Genomic DNA, 23,424 nt, shown 5'->3' on the forward strand with positions numbered 1-23,424 from the left:
GCAAACAGATGTCTTGATTACATCAGGGAGTCTTCCATGGGCAAAAGTGTTGGCATGGAAAAAAGCCCAGAGATGTTGGAAGGCAACAGTGGTAGATATGGAAGGGGGAATGCTGGCAGAGGAAAGCGATGCTGACAAAGCTAGATAAGGGTAAACAGGAGTAAGGAGCTCCTTAACTGGTAAAGGCATCACTTGATGTGCTAAGAAGGGTTTACAAAACAGGAGGGACTGGGCTGATATGCTTGCTGCAATCCAGCAGCAACCTGAAGAGACTTGAGGCTGATATAGAAGAAAGCAGCATCGCCCAATATCACTAGCATATCCCGTTGTGTCCAGCACCCAGAGTAAAATCTCCTGGAAGTGCTACAGCAGCCCCTTCTCCCTGGTCATGTCCAGCTGCCAGCGCACTCCCACAGCTCCCATGTTACAGGCCTCACGTTCCCCCTAGCTCTCTGCAGGCAACCTCCATCCCGTGTTACTCTCACATCTGGGACAGTTCTCACCCTTGCAGACTCTCCTCTCTGCCCTTCCTCACTGCCTCTAGATTTCCCTGAAATAACATTCCAATCCTACTTCCAATTATCCTATATTTAATAATGAGCCACACTCTTGTCCAGAGGTCTCTCTCCTGACCTGTCTCCACTTCTTTCTTGTAATGATCTGTACGTATGGTATTTGCCTGGCTAGACTATGATTTATGGTGAAACACCGCTGATATATTTTGGAAGAACGGGGAGGTGCTCAGGGAAACCTGTGGTGAAGATACTTACTAGCAAAAAGGGAGAGGTATTGGGAGTCAATGACTTTGAACTGTGCTTCTGGGTCATTCAGTCTCCACTGGAACAGAGAAACACATTAAAATGAAGTGCTTATGGAGTTAACCAAGCCTGAACAAAAGGAACGGGCACAAGATGTTTTTTCACCAGATGGGCTCGCAGCTTCCTCTTTCTCCTCACTATGACCGAGTTTACCTAGCAGCAAAAGACTGGGAATGAGCCGAGATCCCCCAGGACACATCCAAAGCAGGAAAGGACAAAGAGCTGCAACAGAGACCGGAGAGGGCAGAACTATCCCAAGCAAGCAGAGGAAAGGGTCCTGACACATGACCAGGACTATCCCACATAGAAGTAGGTAAGGGCTCTGGAAGGGATTAGATACATCTCATGCAAAGAGGAGCTGGAGCCTGGGAAAGGAGGGAAATCGTTACAAACGTCATTCCCGAGCTCTGCGGGGATGCATATACAGCACGGCCATTTGCACAGACTCACTGCTACTTCCACATGGTCTGTTCCTCTGTCATCCTGCTTGTGCAGCACCTCAAAATAGTACCTGCCTGCAGCTGACAACCTGTGAAGAACAACGTGTCTGTCACCAAAACCATTAAGGAACATTTCTTAGCTTGTCAGCAGACAATGAGTGGAGAGCAACCACACCCATGAAACAATCTAATTCTCAGGGTGAGCAGGGTTAGGACTGCCAAGAAAATCCAGATGCTGACAGTGAGATAGGTAGCTTCCCTTGTGCACCTGGAGCACTCCAGACCTTTCTCAGTTAATTCTGAATAACTCCCTTTCAGTCTTGCCTGCTGGGTTTTGGCCTCTGGGAAACATGGCCAGTTCCAAGGCAGGAAGCTCGGGATACAGTTCATACAGAGGAGTCTGGATCTGCTGGTGGCTGCTTCCTCCAGGGAAGAAAACTTCAGTGTTGCATTCCTGCAGTAAATCAGCAAAGCAACTAGCACAGGTGTGGATGTGTCACTTCAGCTTTGGCAATACCCCAGAGTAATCCCTTTCTCTATATTGCTAAATTCTTCAGAACAAGCCCAGGTTCCTTTTTCTTGTCCCTGCAATTTCCGGGCCATGTGCGGAGGTGGCTGGGAGAGAGGGGCTCTGCTCACTCACCTCACCATCTTTGACTGCTGGCTGTGAAATTTCCCAAACTCCCCTGGCGCGGTCCACTCCCTCCCTGTCTGTGAAGAGACAGAAAATGCTCTAGTTAAGATGAGTTTCTTCCCTGGTTACTGCGCCGGGAGTGATGAAGAGGGAAAACTGAGCTACTCCTTCTGGTAAATTGTCTGTGAGATCCATAACCTGTGGACAGATTTAAGTCCCTTAATCATGAACATGGGGCTCCCAACAGCACTGCCAATGTGTAACTGGCTTAAGGTATGTTGTGTCATACCCATCTGGCATCTGTGGTGCTACTGTCTGTAGCTGGGCAGGAAAAGAAACTTGGGTAGTCCAGGGAAGCATGTAAGACAGGAAGGTCTCCATCCCCACAGAAACATTAAAGCCTTGACGGAAGAAGCCATGCAGCATGCACTGTACCTTGCCTACACTGGCCAGCAGCTGGAGGCCAGAGGTCTTTTCATCTGGACTCAGCCAGAACTCAGCATTGTCATCCGCAGCAATGGCAAACTGAAACTCCCCTGTAGAGAGATGGAGGGAGTAAGTAGGGCTCTGAGGTAAGGGCTTGTGCGCAGAACAGATTCTGCTCCTCTAAAAAGCTGTCTTCACCCTTTTTCCTGGTGAGACCATACCTTCCCTTTTGATATTACCACCCCCACCCCTTTGAACCTCTCTGAATTCACTAACTCTGCTGTGACTGAAAACAAAACTTTACAGATGCAACTGGTTCACTATCCCTCCTGCATTGGCTTCAACTGACATGTAAACTGGAAAGCTAAGAAGTCCATGCAAAGTCTCCCTGCCTCCCCTTTTGTTTCCAAAGCAAATTTTTGTGTGAGAAGCTGTGTTTGGATGGAGGAATGTGCATCTGGAGCCACGAAGGGAGACAGAGGTGCTTGAGTCTCACTGTTCTGGCCAGGGTTATGGGGACAGCAGTGGAGGGCCAGGGGACCAGGAGACATGGGTGAGCGCTAGCAGGCTGCTCCGGGCAGAAGCATGCAGCTAGGCGATACAGATGTCAGCTGCTGTCAGATGGTATTCATGCACCCAGGGAGCAGCAGGAACATAAATGATGTAATGTACAGTCCTGTGCATGCGAGGGAGGGAGGAAAAGCTCAGGGATTGCTCGTGCCCACGTACACGCCATGGGGCTGTGCATTCATGACAGCATTGTTTTTTATCCAGCACTTCCCATCTGTTTTCTTCTGTGCTTTTCCTTTCCACCCTACAGGGGAGGCAGATGTGTTTCCACCCATGCCAAGGCCACGGCCAGTCACGCACAGCTAGCTGGGCCGCCCACGTGAGGGACCTGGCATTGGGCTTGACAGGGTGAGGGCACCAGTGTTCAGCACCAGGAGGGGAGGGAGGGGCAGGTGAGAAGAGACGCGAGCGGCAGCACAGCAGCCTCAGAGCCCTCACCGTCGGTGAAAGGATGCAGGTAGCCAAATATACGGAGACCATAGTTGGTCCATTTTGGGGACACAGCCAGCTTCTTCAGTGTAGTTCGCGTCTGAAGTGGAACAAGAAAAAAATAATAAAAATAATTAGATGTGACAGGAACAAGGGGGGACGCAAAAACCCTGGGACAGGTAGGCAGAGGGAAGTATGAGGTTTGCTCTGGGAGGAGGACGGGGCATGGTGTGTGACGGAGGCAGTGAGAAAGAGCAGGCCAGATGAGAGACGAACTGGAGCAAGTGCTGCTGCAGAGGGGAGAGCTGCATGGGGGATGCCGGTGAGATGGTGGGGATGGGACGTGGCGTTCACTAGCTACTTGGAGGGAGAGCACCAAGTACAGGGCTCCTTCACCCCGTGTCCGAGGACTGGCAGGCCAGCATGGGTAAAATGAGCCTCCCCTGTGCAGCAGAAGAGCTGCCACTGTTGAACCCTTGTGAAAGCTTCCTGCTCCCTCAACAGAAGGACAGAGGCGGTGATGGAGAGGGATAGGGACAGGATGTGAAGGGAGCAGGGGCGATCCAGCTGGGAAGCAGAGCTGGGAAGCATGGGACAGAGGGTGTCGCAGTCTTACTCACGTGGGGGAAGAAGGGGAAGTGGAGGTTTTTCCTGAGCTGCTCAGTGGAGCTGCCGCACCAGTCCTCGAACACATGCAGATTGGCCTGGCCCTGGAACTGAGGGGCAGAAGTGGGGCACCATGAATTGCTGTGTCCCTCCCCTGCATCCCTCCCCTGTTCTGCCAATCTCAGCCACAGCCCCTGGCACTGAAGCGCTTGTGAGAGCGAAGGAAGACGCCGCTGCTGCGACAGGCTGGTCTGCAGGATACGTGGGTCCAGATCCCTGTTTCTCATCTGCTGAGGGTTTGGGGTTGGCACAGGTGACAGTCTGAAAGGCACCGGGGAACTGCGATAATGCCGGGACATCTCAGTTAAGTGGCTGGGGTTCACTCCATTTTGCTCCATCAAGGAGGTGTTTAACCAGAGGGCTGTGCTCTGAGGCCATGGTGTGGGGCACACTGCAGGGTGGCAATAGCCCCCCATGATCCAGCAAAGAGAGTGTAGGGTCTTATGTCCTCCAAGAAGGTGTTTTGGACTCCCTCACCATTTCAGGGCTATTTTCCTGACCTGAGGAAGAGGGGACACCCTAGGGAGGGGAGATGGCAGATCTTCTTAAAGCGTGTCTGCAAGGTAAAGCTCATGGAGGACGGTGGGGACAGGGAGATGGAGGCTCAGCAGGGTGGGGAGCAGCAGCACAGGCTGGTCAGTGCGCAGCATGGCCTCTGTGTGCCCACAGAGACACAGAAACGCTGGGGGGAGCGGGGGTCCCCTCCTGGACAGCGTAGGAGAATGTACAGCGTGGGTACGACTGGCTGTCCCCGCTACCCAGCTGGCCCTGCCAGGAGAGGCTGTCGGTGCCCAACAGAGACCTGGAGCACAGCTTTGCTGGGAAAAGCTTGCTGGCTGCTGTTGGATTTCAGCGATACGCTCCTCAAGGGACAGACTTTCTTTCTGTCAGAGCCATTCAGAAAGGAGGGGCTGGCTGCCCCCCAGCAAAGTCCAAGCTCTCTGCCTGCAACCAGTAGAGCTGGATGCTGAAACCCTCCTCACAGGACTGACATCCAACAGCAGACAATAAATAAGCTGGAGACTGTAGAAGCTACCTTAGACAGGGAAATGTTGAAGAAAGGAATAGGTTGCCTTGGGACCAGGGAGCTTTTGCCGCGGCTGTCTTGCCTATATAAGGGCTGCGCGAGCAGGGCTGGGGAAACCGCCTGAACAGCACCCAAATGTCTACAGATGGCAGCAAATTCTTAGTTTTCACTGGGGAGTCTCTGGCAGGGCTGAAGCAGCACGGTGGAGTAGGGCCCAACCGCTCTGTGCACTCCTGGCAGAGAAACCGCTTCACAGAGTTATTTTTCCCAGGATAGCGGGTTGGGGTTTTGTTTTGTAATAAACCGTGGCTTGAAGGAAGGACGCGGAGCAGACTTGGCCTGGCACCAGCTTATGCAGTAATGCTCCTTGCAAGCTGTGGGCTTTAGTCATGCACGTGAAAACTATCTCTGTGTGCCAGGCAAAACACATTCACAACCACTGCTGTTCTTGAGTGGTCTCTCATCAGCCCTCTCTCACTGGTGTCCGCACTGCCAGGGCTTGACTGATGTCTGCAAGCCTGTGTCGTCCCCCACTACTATCTCCTCTTCTTTCCTCCTCTGCTGACATCCCTCAGCCTGGATTCTGCCCATCAGGCAAGAGGAAAAGCAGCAAGACAAAGTGGATGTAATTTCCCAGAGTGATGCTGCACAAAATCACAGAGAAACTACACAGAGGGCTCAGGGCAATGGATGCAGCCAAGAGAAACCTGGGACTCTGCAGGGACTCACGATACAAATAAATCCCTGCAAGCGTGACAAACAGTGAATTAGAATATAATTGCTGGGCAGTCCCATGCCCCTTGACCAAATCCAGGTTCACACCCAAGTGTTTTATACTACTTTTCTCAGCCAAATCAAATAATGACAATTGTTGTTTCTTGTGGAACATGAAATGAGGTGAACAGGCTGGGCTCCCACAGTGAGTCACTGCCAGAAACTGAGTCTTATGGCAGTCTGCTGCTATCCACAAGTGATGCTGGTTTTTCTTCTTAGAGAATTGTTTGCACGCTGCAGATAGCAGGCTCAGATCTCTATCAAATGTAGCACAACACTCCCACACTGTGGAGAGGCTGGTGCTGCAGTCCCCTCCTGGCAAAGACAGACCCAGGGGATGCTCCCGAGGCTCAGGACTGCAATGGAGTTGGCTGGCTTTGGCATGGGGTAGCCCAAATGCCAAAACAGACCTTTATGAGGGAGGTCCCAAAAAAGTGGCTAGACCTGCTTAAATGTTTGCAGAGGGAACTTGGACCAGTCCCATTCTAATACAATACTTTACTGCAGAGTTTGGCAGTATTAGGGAGAGGGCAGCCTACTAAAAAATAAGGCAGACACCACTGTACTAAGTGCTCCATCAATACTGTAAGAGATGGTCCCTGAGATTTCTAGTCTGACACCCCTGCCTCCAAAGTCTTTACAAAGCCACCTGAGAGGAGATTCTGGCAGGAGCTAATGAGATCGCTTCGCTTTCCTGTGCTCACAGCTAGTAGAAATAATTAACAGGTAAATAATAAGCATTTCTTGCATGCAGTTTCAGAGTCTTTTCTAAAGCAACAGATTTTCTCCTGAGCTAGAGCAGCCTAACTTACTCTCTGCTTCCTCTGAAAGGGAAAAGAAGAACATTATTGACAGACAAGTGCTGGCTGCCCAAAGTGCTGCTCTGGGACAGAAAACTGAGCTAGGCTTTAATTTTAGGCCCCCACGAGTCATCAGTGCAGCAGCTGTTTTGAAACCCTATCACCTCTGTCCCTCCAACTCAATTCACGGCTGCCCATTGCAGGCAGCTGAGAAATTCCTCCGTTTGCTATTTGGGTCTCCTCTGGAACATGCAGTAAAAATCTCCTGCTTGGGGCTTTTGCAGATTGCAGCAACAGATAAATGGCACTATCATTCCCAATTCATGCACACAGCTCCTGAGAAATGTCGATGGACTTTCTAAAACATGGCTACTGAGTTTGAATTCCCAGCTTGGAACTACCTGGCCCTGGTTTTCAAAGGGCTGGAAATTTAGGACCTGGTAAGCAACAAGTTAAGTTCTCCTTGTCCCCTTAAAAACATCTGAAACATTTGAAAATTTTGGATAGACTGATTTGGCCAGAACCAGGAATAGAAGCCAAGAGTCTGGGCTTTCAGTGGGAGCTGGTATTACGTGGTCTGTGCCTTCCCATTTAGAGGGCTCCTCCTGCCCCTTGGCTTCCTCCCCGGCCCAACGCCACCTCCCAGTTGCTTATCTCCACCCTGCTGAAATAGTAGCACTGCAAGAACCCAGCTCGGATCCAAAACAGGCACAGGTCGTGCACCAAGGGCACCATCAGCATGGCGCGAGTAAGGCCAGGAGCACACGCGCAAGAGCTGTTCTTCCCAAGGAGGTCTGGGCAGGCTGACACCCTCCTGGGCACAACACCACGAGCACAAAGCAACAGCGCTGCCTGAGTGAAGGGAGAGCTGAACCTTAACAAGCGCAGGGAGGCGAGAGCTGGGACAGGCCCTTGCTTCTGTGCTGACGCAGCAGTCTCCACAGCTTTGGAAGTGGGGCTGGTCTCCAAGCCCCAACACTGACCCTTCCCACTGAGCGTGCTGAATTAACACCCACCTGCAGCCCTGGCTTTGTATTAAGAGACTTTGGTATTTCCGCTTCCTTCTAGCGAGGAATTTTAGATTATCAGTTCCTCCTAGGAAAACAGACCGTAAAGGAGGACCAGGCACACAGAGAGCACAGACCTCTCTTCCCAGCTCAAACTCTATCATGACAAAACCACCCAGGGGGGTGGCACCACACACTCAGTGGCTCCTGGTGAGCAAGGAGCCGCAGGGAAGAAAGGCGAAAGCAGCAGCAGAGGCCGGGGCAAGCAGCAAAGCTGGGAGGATTGCAGCAGCGGAGACACGACGTGCTGCACTGTAACTGGAGCAGGATGGAGAAGAGAGGTCTTCCCTAATTTAATCCTGGGCGACTTTGGCATCATGGAGGCAAATCAGCTGTGTAGCTGCATGCAGCCCAGGGAATGCACAGCGCCGGGGATGACAAACAGGGCACAGAGAGGGCCTGAGCCAGGGAAGAAAGGCGACTTTGTGCTGCCAACTGGAAACTCCTGAGTTTATAAGACTCTTCTGTCTCTGCAGAGCGGCCGTGGCCCCTCCTCCTGCCTGGCCCAGCTCCCCTGACTTGGTGACATTCAGCAGCCAGCAGCTGGGCTTCGCTGCAAGCTCTGCCGCGCCAGGCACTTGCGGGAATCCATCAAGACAAGTTAGCAACAAAGCCGTCCTATCCCACCAAGCCCTGACACCTGATGGGAGCGAGCAGATGAGGAAGGGACGTGGGCAGGGACAGAGCAAGCAGCAATAGCGTTGTCTTTTAGACCTCTAAGGAAAGGACGCTTCCTCTTAGGGCAGGTTTGGTAGCAGGAAGATGCCCTAGCACAATGCTCTGGTTTTGTGCAGCACCTATGCACCTATACAGGCGCTGCCTGCAAGGGCTGTGCTCCTGGACGTCCCTCACACCTCCTTCCAGTGAGAAGGAAGTCCTGAGGCTGCACAGACATGAAGGGGAGGATGTTTTAAATGCTCCCCAGCACTGCCCAGACCTTTCTCCTCTCAGAGCTGAACAGAGGCTTGTGCAGAGGTAAATGAGAATGATCGGGCTAACCAGGTGCATTTCGGAAAATCCTTCCCCCACACCTACAGCAGTGCCAAATGGTGACACTCATGGTCCCACAGTGAAGGTTCGCCCTGGCAATAGCCAGGCACCTTTCTGAATTAATGAAACAAAATGCCCACATCTCTCCAGCCTGAGGAGGTAGTGGGTGACGCTGAGAGCTGGAAGACTTCACTCTGGTGCCTGGAAGGGCCAGTGAGGGTCAGGGTCATGTGCATGGGCACCTTGAGGAACCCAAGAGTGAGTCTGAACTGTGCTTTCCCCCATACGCAGGGTATAACCTCCTTAGGGATTTCCTACGCACACACTTTCCCACCACATTATCCAAGGCTGAAGACTTAAACCGCCGATTTCATCTCCTGAAACTGAAAGAGGAAAATTGAAACCTGTCCTTTTTTGGCCACGCTAGTTGCCAGCTCACCCTGCAACTCTCTTAATTATTTATGTTTGTCCAGAATATACCTCTCTATTCAAACAAAGCCCAGCTCCCCAACCTGTGGGAGACAACCCGCGCCCCTTGCCCCAGGAATCAGGCTGCAATTAAGTTCTTAGAGATCCTGCAGGGAGGGCACAATGGGATCATAGACCCTGGGTAATTAATTTGGGCAGAGTTACAGAAAAACTTAATCCCCAAGCTAGGAGAAATTTCAGCCGGCGGTTAAGAGGACAGCAAGTAGCTCTACACAGAGCTGTGCCTGTGGATCTCTCTCTACCTCCTGCAGCTGGTACTGGTGAACCGCTGGCCTCTGTGTGCAGTCAGGGTGGCTCTGCTGACCCTCTGGGTACGGACAGTGCCACAGCAAGGGCAGGAAATTTTGCCTTATAGAGACAAAGAGAAAACTGGTGAAGGAGGCGGGTGCTTCACAGGAGCAGCGTTAGAGAGCAGGGCTGATGGGGGAGAACGGCAGGGCGTGCAAGTGGGGCAAGGCCACGCAAGCCAGCTCCCCAGTCTGATATCTGTACGCCCTGGGACTCAAAGTCTTCTCATGGCGCATCTGCCGCACACCACCTGACACAGCGCACGGCCGGGGACTCAGGCACCCACAAACTCCCAACGCAGCCGGTCTGAGGCAACAGCCCTGCTACCTGGCAGAGCTCTCCTCCCCAACAGGGAGCAGTGCAGGACAAGGCAGGGGGCACGCAGCACCTTTCCAGGCATGGGGCCATCCCGCACAGCACACCTCAAGTCCTACCCCTTCCCCTTGGCCAGAACACCTCTCCGCTAGCTTTCCCCCTGGCAGCACCACACCAGGGCAGCAGGTTTGCAGGCCGGTGGGTGCCCTGCCCAGTGCCACGGCACGCAAGGGCATGAAGTTGCCCCACAAGCAAAGCAGAAGGCTTTGCACATCAGCCCTGTGCTAAACACATACCTTTGCCCAAGCCACAGCGCGTACCCCACCAGTTGCATTTCTAACCCAGTACAGGCTCATTGCACGCCACAGCTGGCAGGTTTCAAGACGAATATGCTTTTGAGAAATCACCCGTGAGGGGATGAGAGACATCGGGTAAAGCCTCAGAGAAGCTGAGGGATGTCACGCAGAGACTGTATCACCTGATGCTGTGGGAGAAGGGAGCAGTAAATGCTCCGTGTCATCCCTGTGCACAGCAGCAGTCCTGGCCCTGACATCCCACTGGCTCTTCACCAGCAACTGCTCATCTGGGAGGCAGCCCTGCACACACGCTGCCTGCAAGGCCCTGTGGCTGAAGGAAGCCCCCAGGCTCCAGCTGGGACCAGCACTCGCCAGAGCTGATGCAGCAGAACAGATCAATGGTCTGGTCTGGTTCTGGGCACTGGAGGGTGACTGATGCTGGCTACTTCCACAAAAGCTTTAGCTCATGCTGCAGGGACCTAAACTGCTCAGTGCGATGGCTGGAGGGAGGTGCTTTCCCCCTGCCAGCCGGTGATCATCTTGTGCCCTGAGTGCAGGGACAGAAGCCTGCTCCCTCCCCAGGGGAGCAGCAGAGGCCCTTCTAATTTGTACGGGTCTCTAATCACCTTGAGGAATTTAGTGAGCTGACTCCATTAGCTAAATGCCCCCTGGGTGGTGTCCCTCTCATTATCAGCAGGCTGTGTTGCTCCCTTATCTGAAGGGGAATGGTGAGATAAGGGAACAGGGGAGGAAAGAATAAACGAGACATGAAGGAAACAAAGGGAATGTTTACCCCAGTCTTCAAGGGTCACCAGAGAAGGTCTCTGTTCATCAGAAGTGTCACTGAAGTGGAGAAATCTCTATGTATGACACACAGGGGTTGGATAGCAAGCAAATGCCAGAGCAAGAGCAGAGTGTCACAATTCTGCATGCCACAGTAATGTATTTGCTCGTTGAATGCTTGGCCCTACGCACTCTCAGCCCTAAATAAACTTCACCTTTCAGGAAGGTAGTGGACTGCCTGCTCTCAGGGAATTGTGGGTGGGTGTTTGGTGCCTTGATGGCTGGTGGAGATGCCAAATTATCAGGAATCCGGACACTCCTGTCCTTCCGGATGATTACTCAGGTCTGTAAGTGTCATTAAGCCAGGAGGGGGTGATAGGGAATGGACTTCTAGTGAAGCAAATTAATTTCCAGGCAGAGGTCCCTGCCTTCCGTTCTCACTGCACAGGTCTCTAGCTACAGCTCCCTCACACAAAACAATGGAGAAATGCACCCACCTCCGGCATCCATGGGACCGGGTTGTCCACAGCTGCATAATTTGATTTATTCCTCCACCTCTTTGCAGCTCTTGGTTCTGAAATACAAGTAGAGGAAAGCCAAAATAAGCTGATAAATGACCTGGCACTGACACCTACACAAGAGGGCTCAAACCTGGTCACAAGAACATGTGAGAAAAAAGCAACTTCCCAAGCTCCCTTTCCAAAGGACAGGCCAGCTATCATGGCCATAGTGAGGTGAAAATGCTCCCTGGCTTTTTTGACAGCAAATTCCCATGGTGAGCTACTGAGGGGAAAGGATACCAGCACTTTATAGCTGTTTGCTAGCACAGAGTTAAAACTTAGGTCATTCTCCCTTTTTTTTCCCCCATCCTTGTTTCAAAAAGGTCCAAACAATAGTTCTTCCAACACTTCCTTCAGGCAACAGTACCAAGATGTGCTTCACTAGAGAGCTACAAACTCTCTCCTGACCTTTCATTTCTGCTTCTGTCTTGCTTAGTGCTACCTTCCTCTGCCACATACCCAGCCAGCTTCAGCCCACCGCTGCGGCTTAGTACATCTAAAATAACTTAATTCACTACAGTGGAGTCATTGTGCATTCACATTGCTGTGAGTCAGCTCAGATTTTGCCCTGTGGCATGCTCTCTTTCCTGCGTGAAGAGAGAGCTGTCTCTTGGGACCAGCATCAGAAAGGAAGGTCTGCCCTTCTAAATGTTCAGAAGACATCCCAAGCCTCCTCACCTGGTGTCCCAGCTTATGCGGATAGTAAAACAGAAGGCTTGAGTCCCCACGTGGCACATTAGTGTCTGCCAGAGCCTTAGCCAGCTCCCTCCAGCTTTCGTATCCTGCATAGAGGAAACAGAAAGAAATGTCAGAGTACAGGCTAAAAAAAGAAGCCGCAGCAGTTACCAGAATAAACTGGTCCTTTACAAGGCTGAGACACCTCTAACACTCTGGAACAGTCCAGCAGAGACCAGGAGTTGTTTATGTTACTCAGAGCTGGCAGACTGACACAGAGAGAGAAATTGCCTTTGTCTTCCTTAAAAGCTCTTCCCTCCTTCTTATTAATTTGTTATATTAAAGATTCATAATAGTTCTAAAATACATGTCAGAGATTTCATTAATCACCACAGGACTGGGAACCTCTTTGTAGATCCCTCAGATAATCCTATTGGTCAAACTAAAGAACAGCAATTTTTTTTTAACTAGCAATCCCAAAGAAAAATAAGACAATAATCAGATTACTAATTAGTTTAACCATCAAAAGAATATTATTCTGAATATGCACTTATTTGCACAATAAAAGCTTTCAATCTTCTTTTCTTGAAGGAAATGATGGCAAAGAATGCACCTGATGGGACATTCAGCTGTAATGCCTAAAATATTAGCAGTGATGCAGTGAAGGACGTCGCTATTTAAGTGAAGTCAGCTTCTAGGTTCAAAGCAACTTCATTTGACACCCCCTCCCCTCCCAGTCTGCTCGAGCCAGAAGCCAGGATCAATTTTGGTTTCCTTCTACAACTCCATTGGCCTCCTGGGCTTAGGAGGGACAAAGACGAGCAGATGCAGCATAACCTTGTAGCTCTCCGCAACCGCCGTCCGTATCACTAACGAGACAGTGCTGGCGAGCAGAGCTCACGCCTCCCAGCAGCGTTACGGCTGCTCACACTATGTGCTTTTCAGACCTGCTAAACATTTTGGCGTTGAGTCAGCAACTAACCAATCTGCCAGCAGCTCAGCGCTGTGCCCACACCACACGATAGCTTAATTGTGAAGAGCGCAAGTGCCAAAACCTCCGCGAGCACTTGCTTCTCCCAGGCTGGTGGCGGACCAGCTCAATATCCATGTACCAGGGAGCAGAGCCAGGCTCTCTGCCCATTTTCTTTAAAAATGGAAATCATCCCCAAAGCTCTAGGAGGTCCAGAAAAGTTGGCTGCCTTGGTATATAAAGGGAACCATCCCGCCAGCTTCAGATCTGAGCGCTGAGACGAACAGTCTGAGCCCTCTGCACTGCTCCTGGAGCCAGAAGTGGCAGGGACATGCTCTGAGGGGGCAGCACAGCCCACTGCTGGGGAAACCTCTACTGTTTCGGAGCCAGCATACCCATCTTCACCCTACCCGCCCATCTTCAGCCTGCCCACCCAACTCAGCCGCACAGGAGACTCACTGTGGCTTAAGTAGGAGCATGCTCCATCAGTTTGCTTTGGAGGGGGCATTTACAAGCCACACGACTTAGATCTGCTCCAAAACATCTCTGAGCTATGTAGAGGCCAAGGCAAACTCAAAACAACCCCAGGAACTAGAATTCACAAACAACCCTTTGACAGATACCCCCTCCCTGGCTGTGCAAAGCTCTTGGCCTGTTACTGCACCTACAAACAGGGTTGCAAAACTCTGTCTCTACTTGCTCCTGAATCTGGGTGCTGCGGGGTCTGGCAGAGGTGAGCAGAAAGCAAAGATGTTGAAGCTGCCTCCTGTGATGTGGTGAAAAAAGGGGACAATTAATGAAAAGAAAGTGCAAGAAATGTGGAAAATGTGAAAGTAAGTAGTCAGAGACACAACTCAGAGACAAGACTCAGAGGTGACTAGGGTGTCCTGCTTTCCTGACATGAGTGTTGGCTTGGATGTGTGGGTTTCATTCAGGCCGTGTCAGATGCTGAATAGCCACAAATTTCTGATCTAGGTCTTTCCACCCCCAGATTCTGATCTGAAGCTATGGGTTTAAGTCTATGACTAAAAATATCGACATCAATATTTATCTTCTGCAGAAGATTTTTCAGTCAGACACTCTGGGTGAGTAATCTACTGATTAATGCAGCTAAGCACATCTCGTGCTTCAGGGACTGACTGTCATGGGCAAGAAGCAGAAATTCCTGTGTTTTCACATAAAATAACATATAACTGGTGAGCTTCCACCTCATTCAGAGCAATGAGGCAGGAACCACTGTTTCTGAGTGTCCCGCAGCTGGACACATGGCTCCACTTGCAATGGGGCTGAAACAGACTTTGTAGCGTGAAATTCAGCACTCACTACTTTGAGGGCTCACCGTACTAGTAGTCAGAGAGGGGAGCACACTTTTTTCCAGAGCAGAGACTCAGAAGAGTGGGACTGGCTAAATTAGAGAGGAACCAAGTAAAACAGGAATAAAATTAAAAAAAAGGCGACAAAAGTCAGTTCACTCCTCGAGATTCACTGAGGGAGGACACCAAGAGAAGCAGTTTTTTTCTTTTGTGCGGAGGGGAGAGGTTATTCGGTTTCATTGTTAAGCTTGGGACTTCACTGCTCTGCAGAATAAGCTCAGGACGAAGTGTCAGGAAGCTGCCTCTCCTGGGAAGAGGATGCTGGCCACCGCAGCCGGCCTCCCCGCCGTGGCAACTCGCCGGCTTGCCTGCGCTTCGGATCCTGCGCACAGCTGGCACGGAGCCCGCCTCGCAGCAAACACAGACGCCCGGCTGCACACAAGTGCCAACGACTGACATTTCTGTGACCCTTGGAAAAGAGAAGAAAGGGGGGCAATTCTCTGTGTTGTACTAATATTTACCTAACACTTACATCAGCCAAACACGGAAGAGACAAAACAGCTAGGAATTAATCTAGAGGTAGTGATTTCCTTGCTGGGTAATTTGTACTTTGGCAGGCTAATTCCCCAACGTGGTAGGAAATGATTTTCAGAAAATAACAGGATAAACACTCCCCTCGGAGAAAGTTGTTGGCGCTCCAGTTCCTTCTCAAAAGATTGGCTTTTCCCTGGGGATCTCCATGGGGCACCCTTGGAGAAGGACCTGGCTTTGCCCATGCTTTCCTCACTAGGAGGAGGGAGGGAGCTATAGAAAAGAGACATAGCGCCTCCAGCTTCCTGCAGCCAGAAGACCTGCTGAGGCAAACTGCTGACCAAGGTTTTCTCCCCAGCACAGGCCACAGGATTCAAGACATCACCTTGCAGGTATCCCCTCCTGCATGACAGCTGGAGAGCAGAGCCCTGCGGCTACATCCACTGCTCTGTCTCAAGAGCACCAGAGCGAGGTGGTCTACCACAGGTTCAGCCCGTCCTCGAGCTCTCCATGAGCACTGCTCAGCAGCCCAGCTGGCTGGAGCACTTTCTTGATGGCTATTTAAAGTCCACAAGAATACGCCTGGAAAAAAGCAGTAGGCAGGAAGTAAAATACCTCAGCAAACACTTCAGTATTAGTAAGAGGGAACACCACAACTATTAGCTTTGATGGTTTTGCTCCAGCCCCTCTACAAAACCGGTTCTGGTTAGGATGGGAAAAGGCAAAAAACTGTAAAGGCAGAAATCAAAGGCTTGGGAAGAGCCTGTCTCACAACCAGGTGAACAGCTGAAGACGTTGGGCCAAGCTTTGTTGCCATTAGCCTGTGAGACAGATGCACCAGCCACCTCCTGGCTTTTCTCTCTTTTGGGCATCACTTCCCGAAGCGCTTCCCATCACTTCCCGAAGCATGCTGGTTGTTTTCCAAGGCTATTTTTTCACCCCAAACACCTCCAAGGAAGGCAACGCTGATGCAGGCACAGCTTGCCAGAAGCAGCAGTCAGCCTTGCTGCCACGTACTCCCCCTCCTTGGCATCAGGACCAGCCTCCCCACGGTCATAAGGGATGGTTCAGGGCAGCCATTCACCCAAAATCCAGCCCAGAGTAAAGAAAGGCACATGGCTTTCTGCTGGGCCAGCCTGCCCAACCGAGCTGGCTGGTGGCCACGCAAGCACCACAGCAGACCCCAGGGAGGGGGATGCCGCTGTAGCCAGGGTAGAGCAGCATCCACACTTCCAGCGACCTGCCATTATACCACACGCAGTGTGACACCAGACCTGCCCCTTCACTATCCCTGCCTGCGATGACACAGATGGCACCAGAGCGTGGTGGACGCGGAGGTTTGTACGATCTTGTGCCGAGAGGGACCCGATGAGCAAGGATATGTTCTCAAAGGCACTGTGGAGGGGCAGAAGGGCAGACAGATTCATGGCAATGACAGGGGTTTTGCACAGAGTGCACCCAAACTGCATTTTTTATCCTCACTCCAACCTCCAGCACATTTTCCCTATGTCTACAACCAGACACTTGGCTGACCTCCTTTCTGCAAGCAACCTTTCTTTCTACTTTTGTGCACTGGTGATCCAAGGTTCAAGCCTCATAGGGATCAGCCACCACCCAGAAACGTGAAGGTGGTTCTTCTTCAGAGAAAAGGGGTCCTTTTTCTCCCTGTTCCCCTCAGGCAGGCTGGCAGCTGCCCTTCTGGATTTGAGATGGGAAGCCCTCAGGACTTGAGCTTGCTTCTGGAAATAGGTGGACACAAAGAAAAGGAAAAGAGGCTGAAGAGGAGGCTGAGACAGATGCTGCATCCTACAGCAGAAACCCCTGTGAGAGGCAGCCGGTCTGGAGCCAGTTGCCCGCAGAGCCAGCAGACCAACTGTTAAGGGACAGAAAAGCTGTAACAAGAGGAAATAAGATGAAGATGTTTCTTGCCTTGGGTCCGGTCAGGGCCCAGGGCCGTGTCTGTCTCTTCTCAGCTATGCTTTTTACTGCCCTCAGGTTAAAAGCGAAGGAAGCTGAAGGAACAGCAAGTGGAGATGGGGAGATCTCATCCAGCAGCTACGACTCTGCCAGAGCAATGCACTTGAAGCCTGACTCAAGAGGAAAAAAAAAAAAAAATTAAAAAAGCAGAAAGCCGCAGCCAGAGATAACAGATAGCAGTACCCAGGGAGCTATCAGGCCTCGGGGCAGGAGCGTGACCAGAGCTGCTCTGTCTGTTTGGAGATTAGATCCATCAAGCCACTGTCGTGCCCCTGGCCCCAGCCAGCACTCGACATTTCAATTAGCCTGTGAAGGTACCTGGCAAGTGTGCAAGGGGGAAATCCCAGACCCACTCAGGTGATCAGCTTCCCCTCTGAAGGATGAGATTTGATTTCTCTGCTGTTGTTACTGCTGCTTACATAGCTGCAAATGCTATTAAAGCCCATATGCTATCCAGCCCTTTTGTAACCCTGCTAAATGATTTCACTCAGCAGCCTCAGAAAACAGCAGGTCCACAGGCTGCACAAAAAGCATTTTCCTTCTGATCCCAGACCATCCTCCTCCTCTTTTGTTGCAGGGACAGGGCAAGAAAAAACTGGCAGGTCTGAAGCAGGGTTTTGTTCTTCATTACCTGCAGTGCCCACAGACCCCTCAGCATGGCATGATGTTTTAACCCTCTCTTGGACAGTCTTATTTCTCCTCTTATCCTGGCTGAATTTTTTCAACTTGCTGTTATCCCACGGGACTTCAATGTGATTTGAGGTCTTTCCCAGTATTATTCCTGGCTGAACAGGTATGCAGGTGCAGTACCCAATATCCCCAAATATTACCATTAGGTGCCTTGCAAACATACTGATCCAAAAGATGCTGGGGAAGGTTGCTTGAAACTGAACATGACATAGGAGCTCAACTCAGTGAGCTATTTGCAGTCTCTCACATGCCTATGCATCAAGCCTCCTGCCCTGAACGCAAACCTCAACTCTACCTCCTGCCCCAGTTACTCTCATTCAGATTATACCCCACTCACACAGGCAGTGCACTGGGAGTGCCTTCACCCCACCACATGACGCTGGGTGTCACGGGCAGTGAGGTTGTGGTCCAGCAACCAAATACTTCCGGCCAGTGAGATCACGGGGACAAGCTGCCATGCTGTGCTGTGCGCCCCAGGCAGCATGGTTTTGTGGCTGCAGCCTGATAGAAGCCATCTCCTTGTCACCTGGCCAAGGCAGCGCTGCATCATGCTCTGGGGAAGAGGGTATTTGGAGAGTGTGACATGCCTTTCACGCACCCTGACCAGAGCAAACCCCTACTGCTAGTGCCACGCTGCTAGGGAAGCAATGCCCACCTCCTGGTCTACCATGCACACGTGTGCAGCCCCACAACACCAAGCATACAAAGCATAAAGATGAGGTGTAAACTGACCTCCTAAAAACAGGGATGTGGGGGAAGGATAAAGTGAAAAGGAACAGCCAATAGTTTCTGGCCATAGGGGTAAGTGAAGGTTAGGTCAAGTCATGAATCACAGACAGGGGGCCAGAGAAACTACCAAAAAAATCATTCATGGGTAGAGCTGGGCCAAGAGAGTCTCTCTGGTTACTTAAGTCAATAAAAGGCATAGGCAGAAAAGACTGAACTCCTTACCCTCAGATCAAGATCAGAACAACACTCTTGGAGTTAAAAGGATTCAAGAAGTTATGAGACCTGGTGTTACAGAGGGAGCCCTGCAAATCTTTCCCTTTCTGGTTAGCGCAGAACCCTGCAAATACAATTGCTGACCTCCTCCAGGGATCAATCACAAGTTAGAGGCTGTGTGTGCAGACATAAATTACTCCATTCTTCCTCCAGTTACAACTCCGATTCACTGCTTTGTGAAACTGCATGGCTTTGCTGTCTGTAAATTTGCAAACTCTGACAATAAGCTGCAGAACATTAAAAGTACATGAAGTATGATGGAGGAAAAGGCAGAGCACTGCACTCAGGAACGAGAAGAAAATGAGCAGATGTAACTACACAGGGCACTCATGTAGTCTCACTTCCAGACTCACCCACCAAATAAGACCTTGGTGCTATTGCCCTCTAGGTATAGGAAATGTATTTCATACAGGAAGGGAGGAATTGATAAGCAATGGCTGGGCCACTAACCTGTTTTGTGGAAGATAAAATTCAGATCTTGCTTCTGCCGCTAAAATTTTCCATTGTCCTATTTAAATCATGAAATAAACCCATGCCATAAGATTATCTGGCAAATATTGCCTGCCTCCTGAAAGCTCAGCGAGGATATGTATGTGAAGATGCATTGCTGGGTTTGAGTGAGAAAGCCCACGATGTTGCTGCCAGTTGCACTATCCTTCAAAATTATGGGGCTGAGCTCATGAATCAGCTCCAGAAATGCCTCTGTTTCAACCTAGTGTGTGCTAGAGTAAAACAATTGCAAAATATTGCTTATCTGCACTTGCCAAGCTGAAGGCAGAGGAGGTTCAGGAGCTGATGCCAGCATGGAAGGGCGGCTACGACCTGCAGCCAGCTGAGGTACCCGGCCACAGAGCCCCAGCTTTGGCTGTGCAGCTGTAATCCTCTGCCCAGGGCGATTACAGCCAACAGGGGCCCTGAGCAATGGAGACATGTCCTCTCCTGCCCATCCTCACCTCTCCGACCATGCAACTTAATCCCTCCTCACGTTCCTCTCTTCTGCCTCTGCAAAGTTGCACTAAGGAGCCCTGACGGATTAGATTGGGGAAGGGGAAAGAGGAGGGCACATTGTTTTTCAGGGGAAGGAGGCAACATTGACTGAAATGAAGCTTGAGAAGAGCACCTACTGCTGCTTTTAGGAACATAAGATAAAGACCACGATTTTGGCACTGCTAACTTCCACAGCAAAGGGGGGAGAAATGCTTTCTATTCTGGTACTCTTTCACAGTAACCCATGGGTCATCTTAACCACACAAAACACATGTAGAAGCTTTTAACTAATAAAATATGTTTTCAACACTACGGCCATAATAGCTGTGCAGTTAAAATTGTTAACTGCTGGCAAGTTCAACTCTTTAATTTACAGAACGCGTGGCAGTTGTCCTGCAATTACGGTGTGCTTGTCCCTGAGACGTTGTGCTGCACACAGGCTGACTCTCTATCTGCCCCCTTGTAAGATACTGCCATCAAAAGCAAACAGTCTCTCACTTTCTACATTCTTCATGCACAGCAACAGATTTCTCAAAATAGCCACAGCCGGTGTTAAAAAGAGCTGCTTCCAGTCATAGAATCATAGAATGGTTTGGGTTGGAAGGGACCTTAAAGATCATCTAGTTCCAACTCCCCTGCCATGGGCAGGGACATCTTCCAGTAGATCAGGTTGCTCAAAGCCCCATCCAACCTGGCCTTGAACACTTCCAGGGAGGGGGCATCCACAGCCTCTCTGGGCAACCTGTTCCAGTGCCTCACCACCCTCACAGTGAAGAACTTCTTCCTTACATCTAATCTAAATCTACCCTCTTTCAGTTTAAAGCCATTACCCTTTGCCCTATCACTACATGCCCTTGTAAAAAGTCCCTCCCCGGCTTTCTTGTAGGCCCCCTTTAGGTACTGGAAGGCTGCTATAAGGTCTCCCCAGAGCCTTCTCTTCTCCTGGCTGAACAACCTCAACTCTCTCAGCCTGTCTTCATAGGAGAGGTGCTCCAGCCCTCTGATCATCTTCGTGGCCCTCCTCTGGACTTGCTCCAACAGGTCCATGTCCTTCTTATGTTGGCGGCCCCGGAGCTGAATGCAGTACTCCAGCTGGGGTCTCACGAGAGCAGAGTAGAGGGGGAGAATCACCTCCCTCAAGGTGATTACACTGGTTACACTTCTTTTGATGCAGCCCAGGATACAGTTGGCTTTCTGGGCTGCAAACGCGCATTGCTGGGTCACGTTGAGCTTCTCGTCAACCAACACCCCCAAGTCCTTCTCCGCAGGGCTGCTCTCAATCCACTCATCACCCAGCTTGTATTTGTGCTTGGGAGTGCCCCGACCCATGTGCAGGACCTTGCACTTCACCTTGTTGAACTTCATGAGATTCGCACGGGCCACCTCTCAAGCCTGTCAAGGTCCCTCTGGATGGCATCCCTTCCCTCCAGCGTGTCGACTGCACCACACAGCATGGTGTTGTTGGCAAACTTGCTGAGGGCACGCTCAATCCCACTGCCCATGTCGCTGTCAAAGATGTTAAACAGCGCCGGTCCCAATACTGACCCCTGAGGAACACCACTCGTCACTGATCTCCACTTGGACATCGAGCCGTTGACCACAATTCTCTGCAACCATCCAGCCAATTCCTTATCCACCAAGTGGTCCATCCGTCAAATCCATGTCTCTCCAATTTAGAGACAAGGATGTCATGCGGGACAGCGTCAAATGCTTTGCACATACCAAGATTAAGAGTATTTGAGTAGTTCACATCACGGTATCACACTTACCAAGCCAGGCTTTTGCCAGTCATTGTCTTTAAAACATGGGATTTGTATCAAACCATTTACTGATGGGAGATCAAGATGTTTGGCTTGCTTGAACTACAATACTTGCAGCGCTTGGAAAAATTGGCAGGTTGACAGAAGAGCACAGAATCAGGTGTTTTGATACAAGTCTAAGCTTTGATTGTTATTCCTGCTTTTAAGATCAAAGTAATTTGCTACTTCATGGACTCCAGTTTCATGCTTTGCTCCCCCCTCCTTTTTTGGTAAACGGTAACATTTGACATTATTTTTGGAACAAAAATACCTTTAATCCTGGAACATCTACATGGGTTTCTACCAATTCACTCCCAGTGACCACATCCTCAACTGCTGACTCACACTCTGCAGCTCTGCATACAGTCTGCCTTTTCTTTTTTTCTAATAAAAATAACAACTTTAAAAATTCCTATCTGGCCCTCAAGGTGACTAGCATGAAAAGCAGATGTTCCACCTGGTTATGATCACTGAAAGTGGTATTCCTGGCACTCTCCCCTTTGTCTGGAGGCACTGGTGAAGCCATGCCCTTAGAGACGAGAGGCAATAAAGGCCTGTTCTACTGCGGTAACAAGTTAATTAAAGCTAACGTTTGCCTCCATATACCAGCTCAGTGCAGCAAATCATACACACTGCACTCGGAGACAGACCTGGGAGGCTTCCTGCCCACTTTTATTCATATGTACAGCATCGTTATTAACAGCAGTAAGGACTTCTTGCAAAAAGAAGCACATTTCTAAATGCTTTCAACCATGAACCGATCTGTTGCTTTGATGTCCAAGGTATCTGAATAAATGCAATGAATAAGAAGCAACGTATGTATGTGGCTTCCCTTACCTGAGCACAGGGAGGTACCTGCAAAAATAAAGAAAGAAAGAAAGTGGCAATTCTATGCTCAGCAGTCTTTGCCATCTGTTTTTCTTTTTGCAACAAGACTGTGCCCAAGAAAGTTCAACAAGGTCATCCATGCAGCTTTCAGAAAGCTTTGGTAAGTGCATTTGTCTCAACTGATCCAAACACTGCAGCACACAGACCACTCAAAGAGCTTTCCAAGAGATTTTTTTTTATACAGGAGCTGTCTAGAATGTGAAGCTGAACATCAACTGTGCAACAGACCTTCAAGTCAGCATTTGTTATTGCTTTACCAAACATAGCTAACACATTATTTCTTTTATCTTGGATGGGGATTTTCCTAAAGACTCAACAGCTTGCCACTTCCATGTAGATGCAGCATTCCCAAAATATCTGCTTGCAGCTTGATTTTCAGTCAAGTTCTGTGGAACTTTGTGCTGTAGAAAATGTCATCCACTGCTTCCATGAAAAAAACCCCACACCTTATTTATTTCTCTACTTGCCATTTTGCTCAAAGCTGCTGTAGCCGTTTTCTTCCCCTGAATTCACCTCAAAGGCAGTAATCCAATCCTGCTGAAACGTATTGTTTCCACGGTCTGTGTGAGCATTGCAACAAAATTATTACCCTACGCTATCAGTTTCAGTGCTGACTGGAGGCAGTCTAGGGATGAGACTAAAGGAAGAGAGGAATTAAGATAAAGAACAGGCTGGACAAACATCCGCCAGAAATGGTGCAGGTAAGGTTGACCTGACCTCGAGGCAAGGAAGCGAGCTAAATGGACACTCTTCAAGGCCACTCCAGAAATACCTTATGATTTGTTTAAATTATTTTCATTTGTCTATGTTCTTAAGGGTAGCAGGACAACTGGTCTTCCCAGGACTCTGCATGGGATGCCCTGCTCTGACACCGAACAAAGCCCTGAAGACAGAGACACCCCTAAATGTGAGGCAACACAACAGTTATCTGACAGCTATGCTGAGGAGGAAACAAAAGCAGGCATACTGATGAATATCAAAACCAGAGAAATATAACAAGTCTTCTAAATAATAAAGAGGAACTGACAGTGCAGTGGTTGAGGTACTGCTTTGGTATTGGCTTCTAGGTACATCAGATTAGAAACAATTTGATGATTGAATTTTGAGTCAGATGAAGTCCTCCTATTAATGTTAATGAGTTTTGGATGAGGCTTTAAAACTACTCCAAGAATTTCAGGAACTAGGATGCAATCCCTGTGTACAAGTTTACTTCCACAATT

At 50.0% G+C, this 23,424-nt stretch overlaps 1 protein-coding gene across 1 annotated transcript in view; it reads right to left on the bottom strand.

Annotated features, from left to right (window-relative positions):
- Positions 1 to 23,424, bottom strand: part of B4GALNT3 (beta-1,4-N-acetyl-galactosaminyltransferase 3) — a 67,014-nt gene that overhangs the window by 11,932 nt on the left and 31,658 nt on the right. The window contains 9 exon segments of the mRNA XM_050898989.1: positions 771 to 837; positions 1,269 to 1,347; positions 1,902 to 1,969; positions 2,328 to 2,428; positions 3,327 to 3,417; positions 3,938 to 4,033; positions 11,310 to 11,362; positions 11,365 to 11,386; positions 12,051 to 12,154. Coding sequence (XP_050754946.1) covers positions 771 to 837; positions 1,269 to 1,347; positions 1,902 to 1,969; positions 2,328 to 2,428; positions 3,327 to 3,417; positions 3,938 to 4,033; positions 11,310 to 11,362; positions 11,365 to 11,386; positions 12,051 to 12,154 — 681 coding nt within the window.

Source organism: Gymnogyps californianus, chromosome 1 (assembly GCF_018139145.2).
Source record: "Gymnogyps californianus isolate 813 chromosome 1, ASM1813914v2, whole genome shotgun sequence".
NCBI classification, from domain to species: domain Eukaryota; kingdom Metazoa; phylum Chordata; class Aves; order Accipitriformes; family Cathartidae; genus Gymnogyps; species Gymnogyps californianus.